The sequence below is a fragment of the Stegastes partitus genome, unplaced genomic scaffold, assembly GCF_000690725.1.
Source record: "Stegastes partitus isolate 25-593 unplaced genomic scaffold, Stegastes_partitus-1.0.2 Scaffold246, whole genome shotgun sequence".
Lineage (NCBI taxonomy): Eukaryota > Metazoa > Chordata > Actinopteri > Pomacentridae > Stegastes > Stegastes partitus.
The window spans coordinates 262,538-276,553 of NW_007577977.1; the positions used below are offsets into that span (position 1 = coordinate 262,538).

Consider the following 14,016-nt stretch of genomic DNA (forward strand, 5'->3'; position numbering starts at 1 on the left):
ATATATTATATATATATTTGCGTCTCTACAGAAATGGGCCTTTCGACACAGTATGGATTTTGGAAACACAATGTTGGTTTAGGTCTTATTGTGGAATTTGTGAGAAAAATATTGAATAAAATCAGCCATTTCCTGCATGGCCTCATTCAAACCTTTAATCCTGCTTCATAAGCACCATACTAAATATGTGCATGTGCAGGCATTATCTTACACAACACCACCTTGTAATCCAATACACTAACATCATTATAGTAAGCGACTGGCGTCTGTTCCGCTGTAATGCTTCTCGTGATGCTTTCAAAATTCAGTTATGAAACTTGTCAGACCTCAGCCTGAGCATGTTCTGCTAATTAGTATTCAATGTAATAAGACTCTCTCGTGTAGCTCTTCTCTTTGTAACAGTGGTTCCCTGTAGTCGCTGCCTGAAGTGCTGCTTCATTAACTGCAATTACTGCGAAAAATCATGTAATGTGGCATGAAGAAAAGTCTCTAAAGTCATGACGTGCCAAAGAGGATTCTCCGGCATCATCTGGTGAAAGCTAGAGGGGGAGGTCATTTGTAGCGGCGGTGAAGCCTAAAACATTGCAGGCAGGTCGTGACCATCCATGCTCCGGCTTTCACTCAAAATGAATCCCACTGTTGCTGCACAAGAAGAGTCTTTTCACATCGAGAACCACTGCAGGGTTGTGAGTGGGATGATCCAGCAGAAAACTGGATTGTTCTAAATTTCACCACAGGCCAAGATACTGTAAGACGACAGCTTCACCAGGCTTGTTTCCAATAATTTTGACCACCCTGACGTATAAACAGTCAATAAAAATACAAGAAAACATACCTGCTCTCATCAGTCTTGCTCCTTTCACTGCCAGAGCTGGTCGGACTGCTCTCGCATATGGGGCCAACGTTACTTATACTGTACCAAAGACCGAAAGAAAGCATGACAGAAAAGCATTAGGTAGCTGGTGTAACAGTCAGTGAAGAACAAGCTAGTGCCTTCTGCTGAAAGACAGAAAGACAAAAACAAGGTCAATCATAAAAAGGGGAAAATCCAGCCTGATTTATTAATATCATTCCATCCATTGAACATGACAGCATCCACGGTGGTTCTAAAAAGACATTTTATAATCCATGTATGCAAGTCTGATGAGTTTGTTTCACCTTACTGTTTGAAGTCTTAATTAGGGCTGTAGATGATGAATACTGATTTAACCTTCTGAACCCTCAGCAGGTTCTGTGCTCATGTCACATTTTATGCAATCTGGGCTCATTTTCTATTGCAGCATACAGCACAACTGTGGCTAGAAGTAGAGAGAACTCAGAAATCGCTTCTGTGAAGTAAAACTAGATATACTGAATGAATTTCTATCATTATTATTTTACAAAAATGAAAAAAAAAAACAAACTTGGAAACAACATGTACAATGTTTTTCCAAGTGCCAGTACCGGGGGGAAATGCCTCTACTTACAATACATATTTCATGATCTAAACTTTTTAATTTGCTTTTAGACTTGCCTCCTGCTCTGTGTAAACACAGCCTGCAGTTCAGCCCAGTTCAGCTACAGAAATCCCTGAAATTTTAATATGACTGTTGGGTGATGCTCAGTTTCTCAGCTGCCCTGTGGAGGGCAGGTTTTCTTCTAAATCCGGTGCGTGTAAACATTTTATTTTTGGCAAATTTTGAAATGATGTGGCATGATTTCAAGTTTAGATTTGGCTGAGTTTCCCAACTGAAGAGCACATCACAGATGAATGATTCAAGAACCATAGGAAACTGCCAATTCTTACTCTTTTTGTGGCTCTAATGAATAGTGTAACTTTTGTGATTTATTAATTATAACATGCCTTTTAAACCCACCATTGGGTTTTGAGGTTCACAATAATATGCAGATTATTTAAAGAAAACTAACAAATTGTGAAAACAGGCTACGACAGTTAAGAAACGATGAAAATCTTTATTGTCTATCTTGTCTCAGTCAGCCAATTATTTCAGCACTATGATTGACTCTCTCTTTTGCAACTTAGAGATGCTTCTTTGAGGATACTGACTTAACTGTCTGAACTCAGAGGGTCATTATAATGTAAATTGTGACAAAACTGGTACACGTTCTTCCTCAGCAGTAAAAGTTTGCTCAGTTTGAGCTAGTAAAAAGCACTTTTATAAGTTTTGGGCATAAAAAATGCAAAAACACTTGTATAATGCCAAATTAAAATGATTATATAAAAATATAGCATAAAGACACTATCAATTTCCATTTCAGTAGAAACTCAAATAACTGACACCTACATCAGTCATGGGTTTTGATAGTTTGAAGTCATAGAAGCTCCTCTTGACTTGACTGATGGCTGATGACTGATGACTGAAAATCTCCCCTTGGCTTTCACGCCACGGCACGTGAACATCTGAGACACAACAATCAAAGGGAGCAAGGTTTTCTGACTCATTTTTATATCTACTTGCTTTTTAACAAGCATGAATGAGACTGGTGTTTCAGCCAGTTATTGTGAAGTTGCGAGTGCACACACTTCCATCAATCCACAGTGTCCTCTAAGTGAGGCTTTTAAACAGAAGCGCCCCCAAAGACAGAAAAAAAAAGGTTTTCTTTTGATCCCTGTAATTAGAGGCCAGCCTTAATCTTATCCATGCTTCTGAATAATAAGACCTGATCGTATGAGGAGCTCACATTCTGCTCATTAAACTTCCTTCAGGGATGCATGTGTCTTTGACTGCGGTTTGGAGACGCGAAGGCTCCTTTCTGTTGGAGCAGGCGTAAAATTACAAATTCAATCCAAATCGAGAGGTTGTCTGGAAACACTCGAGGACCGCAGAGTGCTAGAAGGTGTTGAAGTGAGGAACAAGAGAGACAAGCCATGCAGTGCTGAGTCACACTCACCCACAATTCATAGGAGAGCAGAATCCCATGAGTCTGTGGGGAATGCCGCATGTTGAATACGTGAGAGGGATGGAATGGTACAGCAGAGGAGATTTGACAGCACAAGAGGTTAAGCAGTACACAAGCACATGCACACACATGAAGACAGTGGTAGAAAGCACATTTATTACACCACAAATTTGAGCTTTTTGTTCTTGATCATTTGCATTTTATTTGACTTTATGTGGCCTAAATGTCAAAGGTGCATATTTTCCAACTTATTTGGCAGATTCTGACTAATGTTAAAGTTTATAAAGTGTTTTTGTGTTGCACTACAATGCAACACCAAAAAAAAAACCGCTTTATTCTGAAATTTTAGCACATTTTACCATTGATATTAATACTTGAACTTACAGCCAAACTTTGACCTGTGATGGAATATGTGCACTCTGTGTAATTGCTGCTTTTACATGAGTAAAATATCAGAATGCTAACTCCACTACTAACACTCACAGTGTCTCACAAACACATTTAACGTCAATCAGGACTTTTTTTTTTTTCCTTTCATTACTACTGGAATTAGATCTGTCTGTGGGTTTAAACCCCTTAACGGAGTTGTGATGTCTTTCAGATGTCATATGCATTGTGCAAACTTTGCACCAAATTGCCAAAGTGGACATCATGTTAGCTATTATTTATACATCACAAAGCGGACATAATAAAAAAATTAATTGCACAATACAATATACCACTATAATAATCCAACAAAGACTGCTTTTTTGATGTTTTTGCTTTTTTGTTAGGGCTTGGTCAGAAAGCTGTTGATTCAAGCTTGTGCTTTGTAGTGTTGTTGCACTAGATTGCATTATATTGGGATCTGCTTTGATCCAGTCTCAATAAAACAGCTTCCCAAAGGTGGTATTTGTTGTCAGGTCACTGTATTGGGTTGCTTTGTACTATGTGTTTGTGTTATTCTGTCCATAGCTTTTAGCCATTTCAGGGCAAGAGCATTAATTGACCAAACGTCATGAGTCTTCAGATCCAACTAAATCAGTTTTACCCATTCAATACATGGCAATTTATTAACAGCAGATATTCAGTCATGCTGTACAGCCGAGGTCCTGCTATTGACATGAGTGGAAGGAGGGACTATATTTAGCCTTTAATATAAAAGACCTAGCTAGCTTGATTTGCTTGAGTCCTCATGCTGAAATGTCCCTTCAGAGATTCAAGTATGTCACACAGGAATGCTAAACAGCCTTTTGACATCATATGTGCCTGTGATATTTCATTGTTACCGGTCCATTTGTGTAAGCAGTTACTGCGCCCTGCATCGGTGATCGTGACATTCAGCAGCAGCGTCTTTGATTTTTTTTTCAGTTATCTGTTTTAACTGAAAGCTCCTCCGCGGCGAGGCAAAGAAACCGCACCGTCTCGTTTCGGCGCACACATATGTAACGGAGGAGATTTGTGCCTGTTAAATTATGGCAAAAAGGTGCAACACCGCTATCTATTGGTGCAGTGGTTAGCGTGAGTACTGCACAGAGGAAAGAGGACTTCACTGTGGTAAGATGTCCTTTTGCATGGTCCGGGATAATTAATTATTTTCTTTAATGTTCCAGATGTTTAGACTTTATGTATTACTGTCATGTACTCACTGTGACCTACGCTAACTATTTTGAGCACTTCCTGTGAGTTATTAGGCCGTAAAAGTATGTTTAGAGACTTGTTAATGATGCTAAACTAGCTTAAATGTTTCGCTCGTGTCAGGTGTTGTTCTGATTGTCCCGAGACTGTGACGCTAACTTTCCCACACCACTGCGGTGCTGTATGCTGTGTTGCAGGAAAGAGCTGCAATAAAACACCCCATAACCCACCTGGTCGTCGTCTGTGGTCTGTAGAAGCAACATTAGTGTGGAGCTCCATCTCACAGATAGCTGTGATAACTGTAATACGTCACACATATATTTTTCCAGAGTCAACACAACCGAAGTGAACGGAAAATCCAATCAATTCGGATCTCCAAAAGACTACAATCGGCGGTGGAGCTGCTGACCCTGCAGAACCCTGGGGAACTTTTAGTCAAAGCAAATCTCTGAGCGATCAGAGCTGTGGCTTTTGATTTGTTACACTGGCCAGAGAACAAATAATAACTGCCAGTACCAACACAAACTTATATTTGCTCTGTAGTTTTTCTTTTTTTCCTTTTCTTTTTTTTTTTTTTTTTTACAGATTTAATGTGAACAAAAGTATAATTTTTTTTTTTGGTGACTTGCGTGATGATGAATAATGTCTTCCTTTTCATCATCTTGGAAGCAAAGTATAATATGCAAATTATGTAATCAGAAAATGGTGCAGTGGGACAAGTTCTGTGTGTCTGTATTAAATCTGAGATTCCTACAGATAACAGAAGCATTGCTGTTTTGCATAGAGAGATTAAAAGACAACTATTTTGTTAACAGAAATGCCAACAACCTTGTAGGAGTTCCTTTATTCTAACCACATAACCATATCTATGGACCCTTATATGAAATTAGCTGTGTTGTGGTGCAACTGTAACGGCTCTATGGATGTTTTATTTAAGCAGTTTGAATTAGCCCTTTCATCAGAGAAATCCTGTTACTTAGGATTGTTTCTCTCTGAAGGCAAATTGAAAGTTTAAATTATAAAACACAAATGGTATGCGTACTGATGCATTAACATAAGGCCACTTGGCAAAACTTAAATGCAACTTTATGTTGTTTCTTCACCAGCTGGGGGCAGTAAAAACATGGCCTCCTTGTTTGCAAATAGTTCCTGATTTACACAACTTGCAGTTATGGAGTACCATTATCCTTTATTTGGAGTAATGTTTGTCTGCCTGATGAATTAAAATTCAGCAATCACTCTCTGTCAATTGCTAAGTGAGTCTGTGTGTAATTTGGTGCTACATAAATTGTGTGGTGGGCTTTTTGCACTTTTTTGCTGGAAAAAAACAAAAAAAAGCTGTTTTCTATTACCAGAAATTAGGGATACACAAAGATGTCGGCATTCTCTGCCAATAGGCAAAAACATAAATCAATAAACAAAATGCATATATCTGTATCAGCAATTGGCCAAAATGAGTTAGAAAATATAGACATATTGGATGTCAATAATCGAGTATCATGCATCCCAAAAACAACACTCTAAGAACACTTACAGTGAACCAAACAGTACAGTTGACTTAATAGTTAAACAATGTTGAAGTGAGCTGCAGATTCCGGGGGTAATTCTCAATAACCATAAGCTGTGCCTTTGACAGTGTTTTAAAATTGCCATTTAAAAAAGAATGAAAACCGGCCATAATGCTTTGGAAGAAAGCCAACAAATGAAGTAATTAAATGCATTCATTTTTGCAATTAGTACTTGTCGTTTCTTAGAAATATGCAGAAATAATTGGAAATGCACGCACATATAAAAAATGTAATTCATTAAAATTCAACACGAAGAAAGTCAATGCTAAGATCTATTGAAAAAGTATTTAATTATAAGATAGAAACATCTCATGCTTTAATCCTATGCTGCACCAATACAGAAGTGATGAAAGATGCAGTGAGATGGAAAAGACAGTTGGGGATTCCTAATGAACAACTTATTGTCATGTAATCCAGTTTCTAAGTTCGGGATGGAAGATTACTAATGCGGCATTTTAGACAAAAACTATGATTTACATTTGAGCCTTTAAAACACAAGTTAGTTATGGTTCAAATGCAGCAACAAAGTCCAAAGCAGAACATTTTGACTCGGCAAGAGTGTAGTTTTATCATTTGGTATATTAGGCTTGTAAAGCGGTGTGTCATCTGCAAAGCAATGAAAATTAACACTGTCACGGTGATTTATGTTGACCAGAGGAAGTTTATGTAATGAGGAAAGAACACCGCTCGTTATCTTTCTTCTTTTCTCACTGTCTCTGTTTCCTGCACAGCCAAACCTTTTTTTTTATTTGCCTCCACCAGCTGCACTTTGCATACAGATGAGATTCAAACTTTTGCCAATTCTGCACAGAAGTGACGTGTGGTGTACTCACCTCACATTGCAAGACTGTGAGTCTTTGTTGAGCTTGTTGAACCAGGACTGCTGGGCCTGACGGCATTCTGCTCTTGTGATCACACCGTCTTTATCCAGGGCAAGACCCAGGAACACTGACCTCGCACTGTCTCTTTCCTTGGCGGTCAGCAGACGTACCAGAGAGTTCTAGGAGAGGTAAATCCAACAAGTTTCAGACTAGGTGACCTGGATGTGCTCCTTTAAATCACTTATATTAATTCCAGTCACGTTTTATGATTAAATTGCTGTAATTCTGCAGCCTGGCAAATGTATTTTTAGGACTGCTTTCTCTGGCCTCAATCATCCTCAATTACATTAGTACTGTCTGACATAATCTGAAAGCACTGCTTTACCGCAGACTCACACACTCTACAAACTGCAGTTTTAATCCTCCAAGCCATAAACAAAAGAACATTTTTTAAGCTGCTGTGTTGATCAAGAGACAGTAAAATTAATATATCAAGCTGATGGGTGCAAACTTAAGCCTTTCTATCAAACTAACCTCAAAATAGTGTATTGTTTTGACCACAAAAGCTGATTAAATAGTATTTATTTAGCGGCCTAAAGGAAGGTATGCTTTTGCCAAACGCTACAAAGCTTAATGTTAAAAGATACCCTCCCTAAGTTTGCTAAACAAAATGTACCTTCTCTCTATAAAGTTGCTCTATGACAAAGTCAACAGAAGATTGTCGACACTGCCTTTTTAAAGTATATACAGTGCCTATAAAAAGTATACAACGCCTTAGAAATTCCCCTCTATTATTGCTTTTCAACATTTAATCATGGTCAATGTCATTTAGCTTTTTCAACAATGGTTTACAAAAATGACTCCTTCATGTCGAAGTGCAAACAGATTTCAACAAAGTAATGTCAAATAAAAAATGTCAAACAAATGATTGCATGAATCAAGTCGGTGTAAAGTAAATGTACCTTTGGCCGCAATTACAACATTAAGCCTGTGTGGTCAATGTCTTAATCAACCTTGCACTTCTGGACTATACAATTTTACTCCATTCTCCTCTGCAAAACTGTCAGGTTGCACAACGATCGTGATTAAACAACCCTTTTTAAGTCCAGCCACAAATGTTTAATTGGACTGAGGTCTTGGCCCCGACTTGGTCACTCCAGAACATTCACCTTGTCATCTTTGAACCATTTCTGTATAGTTTTGGCTGTATGCTTTTTGTTATTGTCTTGCAAAAAAAAACAACAAAAAAAATTCTCCCAAACTGCAGTTCTCTTGCAGACTACACAAGGCAGTCCTTCAAGATTTTCCTATACTTTCCTGCATTCATTTTGCCCTAAACCTTTATAAGACTATCAGGTCCTGCTGTGGAGGAGCATAAACACATCATGATGCTGCCACCACCATGCTTCACAGTGAGGGTGGTGGTCCCAAACATAGCATCTAATCTGATGGCCAAACAGAAAAAAATAATCTTCTTCTAGTCGCTTTCTGGCAAACTGAAGTCAAGATTTGCTATGAGTTTCTTCTTTTTTTTTTTTTTTTTAAACAAAACATTTATTGGTTAAGAACTACAGCAACATTTGTTCTATGTGCAGTCTCTCTCATCTCAGTTGCTGAAGCTTGAAACTCTTTCAGAGGAGTCATAGGTGTCTTGGTGGCCTCCCTCGCTTGTCCCTCAGTTTTTGAGGACGACCTGTAATAGGCAGATTTACATGTGCCCTATTCCGTCAATTTCTTAATAATGGATTTAACCGGACTCCAAGGGATGTTCAGTGACTTGGAAATGTTCTTGTCTCTATCCCCTGACTTATACGTTTCATTAACCTTTTCACAGAGTTGCTCGGAGTGTTATTTTGTCTTCATGGTGTAGTTATGGGCAGGAGTACTGATTCACTAGTGACAGAATTTTTATATTACAATCACTTGAGACACATTCACTGCACTGAGATGAACTCCATTTCACAAATTAAGCTGACCATGACTCAACGCTGAAAAGCAATAAAAGGAGAAAACTTCCAAGGGTGGGACAACATATTTTATAGGCACAGTAATTAAAGTGTGATATAGTCCTATAAGATAAGACACATCACATCTTGGCATTTTATTCCAATTTGTGGTCACAGTAGTGAAGCACAACATAGTTCATGGCTATGTTTCAGGACATAGTGGATATTATGATGTTATGGGATGCTGTAACCAAATCATGGGGTTTGTAAGCTGCTTTGTAATTGTTTATTAATTTTTTTTTGAAAAAAAGAAAAGGGTTTTCTCAACCCAACACTATACCTCGGTGCGAAACTTCTTCAACACAGCCAGAGACTCAAAGTAGAGAAAGTCCGACCATTCAATGTGACCCTTCTTCTCTGGATCCAGCGCAGCAAACTGGGCCAGGACTTCCTCCTCTTGCTCATCAGTTAGGTCCTTATCAAACTGCTGCTTGGATACAAAGTGGCGGTACTGCAGCAGCTCATCTGACACCAGGCATGACTCTACGGCAGCAAGGAACAATTCATCAAATCAGACCTAATTAGTCACCTAGCAGTCTTTCTGATATAAATAACTTGCTGTGACTCATTTTCAAACAAAGACGAGTTCTCCTCCCACCGTTTGCCATCCAACCAAGCTGCGAGATAATACTATACAATTGGAAGCAGACCGGGTAGAGGAAAATACTGTAATAACTTAAGGGAACAATGTAGGCAGTAGACACCTCTGTAAGGTGATCGCATTTCTAACCATATTTTTCTCTAAATTTTTAATGCCATTGCTATTTCTGGCATGTATAACCAGTGGGCAGGCAAATGAGGCAGTCTTGTGATATAACTGGGGATGATGGCAGTTGGTAATAGGTTTCATTTAGAATGCCTTCATTGTTTTTTTTCGTCTATCCTGTTTCAGAAGTTGTAAATTAGGTCTGTTCTAAGACCCTCCTGCCACATCAACTTGTGCTTTAAGATAGTCAAGCTAAATGTCTAGATTAATTTGGGGCTTCACTGAGGATTCAAACCCTGTTCTCCTAAGGAAAAGCCATGTGACTGACTAAAATCTTGTATTTCAGGCTAGATTTTGCTAGATTTTAGGTGCCAAACTATAGTTTCCTGTGACACCACTTGAACACAGTATGCGGAAAAGTTAGCGTAGAAGCTTTCCTTGTTAGTGGCAAATAAACATTGCTTATCCTAGCTTTAATTTTATTTCAGGGAAGTAATTTTCATTTGACCTAAGTAATTAACAAAACAAGAGTTCAGTGAGGTTCTTTGAGCTAAATAATATTAGCCCAAAAAAAGAAAAAGATGCTGATGTTAAGCAGCCATTATGTTTACTATCTGAGTTCAGCATATGAGCATGCGTATCATTAAATATTTGGATGTAAACTAAAATATTAAAATTGCTAATCACTGTCGATTTCATGATGATGCTAGATGAAATGATGGGGCTCTGGATTCTGAACCAAAGCGGTGGACCAAGCAACCCATTGATAAACATTGCTGTCCTTAGAAATTTATACAAACGAATTCCTAACTTCTTAGTTGTTCACATGGACAGGGTCCCCGTGAACACACATGAATTATATATATATTCTCTAGCCTTTCGCCGGTAATTTACCTGGGATGATCTTGCACTGCTTGAAGGTCTCCATGAGACTGTACATCTCTTCCTCTGTCAGGAGTAGATTCAGATTGTCCTGCAGGAAAGGGTGAGATGAGGGCAAAGGATTACACTCAGTAATAAAGTGATGCTCACACTGCTTTTTTTATAGTCAAGTAATACAACACTTGCTGGTTAATGAGTGAACATGCTCAAAATTGTCCCAGATGGGCTTCCTGCAATTAGACAAAAGCACACAAGTTATTAGATTGTAAAACCAATTTTAGCTACTCTTGTGTTTCCCAGGTGATTTGCATGATGCTGTGTTTTCAGCTGCACTCTCTTCATAATGGTATCATCAGTAAAGTGAAGCAAGCAAGAAAAGCAAAAAGTCCTTCTTAAATGTGAAAATAGAGTTTAGTTAAATGAAATAATCTGCTCTCTTGAAATACACAAAATACAGGGTACTGTGCATTAAATATTAAAATCTTATGTGTATTAACAATAAATTGGGCAGATTTAAGCAGAGTCAGTGAGGAAAATAAAACGTGCGTAATTTAAAAATGTGTGTAATATTCAGATATCTTCCCAGCAGGGTGTAAATATCAGCAAATCGACAGGCTAAGAAAATCACAGGAGACACAGATTTTAATATTAAGATTTTGTTTGTACATTACTTATCCGATAAGTAGCATAATGAAATTTTAATGATCTCTTTGGGATTATTGAGGTAAGTCAATTCTGGTTTGTTTACAGGGTCCTTAATCATCCTTATAATCTGTCAGGGCTTCAAAAAAATAATCAAAAAGCTGCATTATGAAATGTAGATGAAAACACGCGGCCGCCCACTCTTGAAAAGAAACCGATGAATAAAAACACCCTCAAGGCTTGACAAATTGCTGCAAAATGCGAATTTGTAATACGGGGAAATGGATAAAGAGCAGATATGTCAGCAAACAGCCATTAGATATTCTAAAGTATGAGTTATGGCACTGAGAAGATGTGTGTTCTGGGTTTCACTTTCACCTCCGGTCTGACTCAGAAAAGCACACGTCATTCTTTCCAGAGAAGTGAGGAGTGCTATAATGATCAATAGCAATGATATGCAAAAAAAAAATTAAGAAAAAGCTTCCCCAGCTCGCACACTTTTTGCTCCCTGCCCTGGAGAGGGACATGTGGCTTCATTAGATGAACCGAACATGTGCACCAACAAGTTGTACAACGCCCTCCTGCATTTGTTGTCTAGATCACAGCAATACTCAACTGTCTGGTATCTGCAGCCAGAGCATGTGTTGCATGCCTTGACCTTGTATCCGAGCGGTTAAAACACACAGCACATGGGAGCAAACGCCCCGAGCAGTGAGTCCCATTTTCAATTTTTGGCTTGGGAACAATTTGCTGCTCATTTCCATGTCTCTCTTTTCGCTGCCACTCTTTAATAAATTCATTAAAAAAAAATGTCCCTAAAAAAATAATGAATTGCAAGACTGTGTACTGTGTGTGTAATTACTCATTGATTAATTTGCACTGCTTTGAGCATTAGCCAGACCTTCCTCCAAATATCTGGGTGCTGTGAGTGGGTGGTTCTGCTTAATTTACTTATTTGTATACAAGAACATATGAAGGAACTCGCTTCTTTCCTTCCCTCATTCACCCACTCATGCAGTCATTCATCCCACACGTACAGCATCTGTACCTGGTGGCCGTCCGAAAGTCAATGATATCTTTAAAAAATGAAATACTGAACCGGGATAATAAGGTCGTGTCCTGCCTGCAACAGTCTGGGACACTGTGTCCTTCTTTAAACTGTGATATCATCTCAGCAGAGAACTATTACCATAAAGCATCTGAGCTAAGAGAGACCACACAACAGAGCACCACTGGTATCAAACCCTCTATGCTTCCTTCTTTTGTCCTCTGGTGGCTACTTTCTGTACTTTTTTTTGTACATCACAGCAGTCCAATGTGGATGAATTTCAAGAAAGAACAGCTAGTACCAAGTTGAATATATGCCAATAAGAGCTGCAGAGCTGTAGATGACCATGTCTTCGGATCTATTGTGTATCGCAGATCATCTGTTGTTTGCAATTTCCATCTATTAGGCAAAAGAGATCAGATATCCAGCTTGAAATGGCAGCAGAGCCCCTTCAACCGCTGATTCATTCTATTGCTTTCACTTCATCTCCAAGTGCCTTTGTGAAATTAAATGTCATGTTTGTCTTTTGCTCAGGTGTGAATTGCGGATTATTTCTGCCATCTCCCAAAATATGTCATCATTTTTCTAACTGAGTGGCAGGTGTTCATTTTAATTTATTCTGTACACCTGTAGATTTAACTTTAACTCCAAGAGAAACTTAGTGTTTTAAAAACAGATTTTCACAATTACATTTATTTCTCATACCGGGGTCTTATTAAGCTTGTAATTAAACTAACACTTTCTCACGAGAATTCATAATTCGATTCATCTGCATCTTCCTGACATTCTTAAGTGAATTAAGTATCAACAACAAGAGCAAAGCAAATTATCATGCTGTCATCAGGAAACTGCTTCCTTTGTTTTCCTCTCTTCGCCAGACATCACTTCTGCGCATCTCTAATATCTTCATCAAGCGTTACCCCGAGTAACACCAGCTGTCTGCACAACAGCCAAACTGCCCATCAACTTGCTTTCATGATGTTGCTGTGTCTGTATAGTAACATTCCTTCAACTTTATATCCAGCGTAACCTTAAAAATTGATTGAAGTGTTTATGCAACACCTACTGACAGCATCTGGAAAATATGTTCTCTAGGACACAAAAGGCCGCTGGGGAATAAAGTACAAAAATAGCAGCACATTCTAATCTTATGCTTGGAAGCTTGCATAAATAGTTATTTGAGATTGTCCTGTTTGGGGAGAAAAAAAAATGACAGTGTTGCTGATGTGTTGAGCACAAATAGCTTTAAATAACCCACATTTCAGCTTGGCACCAAAGCAGACAGTTATTTAAAAATAGATATTCCTAGTGATTTCAAAGCTGCAACAAACAGTATTTTTTGTGAGCAGTGAATCAGATGACTGCGATGTGTAAGAGGTCACTCACAGTGACGTACTCACTGGATTATGTCATTAGACATAAGAATTATCACCAAACTGTACATTTCTCCCCAGCTCTGTCGCTTTTTCCTTTCTGTTTTGCAGAATCACGTTCATTAATGTCATTTCTAGCTGCAGCAGTAACAAATGGAGTAAAGACAAGTAAATATTGTATTTACGTTCATTGACAAGAAACAACAAGTTCCACAAGATTGGCATAAAACGACTTACGCCAATCATCCGCAATATCAAAACCGCTGAATACCATTGATTATCTTGTTACAGTTTCACCGCTCAAGGATTGGGATATATTAGACAGCGAGTAAACAATCAGTTCTTGAAGTTGCAGGGAAAAAAATGAGCAAATGTAAGGATCAGAGTGAGTTTGACAAGAGCTAAATTGTGCCCTTGTGATGGCCCGATGATGCTGACTGTAATAGAAAGGT

General features: G+C 38.5%; 1 protein-coding gene and 1 long non-coding RNA gene across 2 annotated transcripts in view; one reads left to right on the forward strand and one right to left on the reverse strand.

Annotated features, from left to right (window-relative positions):
• The window catches only part of phf24 (PHD finger protein 24), a 41,950-nt gene that overhangs the window by 10,665 nt on the left and 17,269 nt on the right, over nucleotides 1-14,016 (reverse strand). The window contains exons 4-8 of the mRNA XM_008281824.1: nucleotides 10,514-10,592; nucleotides 9,194-9,396; nucleotides 6,920-7,086; nucleotides 2,893-2,925; nucleotides 836-913 (exon numbers count right to left, since the gene is read on the reverse strand). Coding sequence (XP_008280046.1) covers nucleotides 836-913; nucleotides 2,893-2,925; nucleotides 6,920-7,086; nucleotides 9,194-9,396; nucleotides 10,514-10,592 — 560 coding nt within the window. The remainder of the gene's footprint in view (nucleotides 1-835; nucleotides 914-2,892; nucleotides 2,926-6,919; nucleotides 7,087-9,193; nucleotides 9,397-10,513; nucleotides 10,593-14,016) is intronic.
• On the forward strand, nucleotides 4,328-4,747 carry LOC103357304 (uncharacterized). Its single transcript, XR_520193.1, has 2 exons — nucleotides 4,328-4,437; nucleotides 4,642-4,747. It is a non-coding gene; the product is annotated as an uncharacterized LOC103357304 (long non-coding RNA).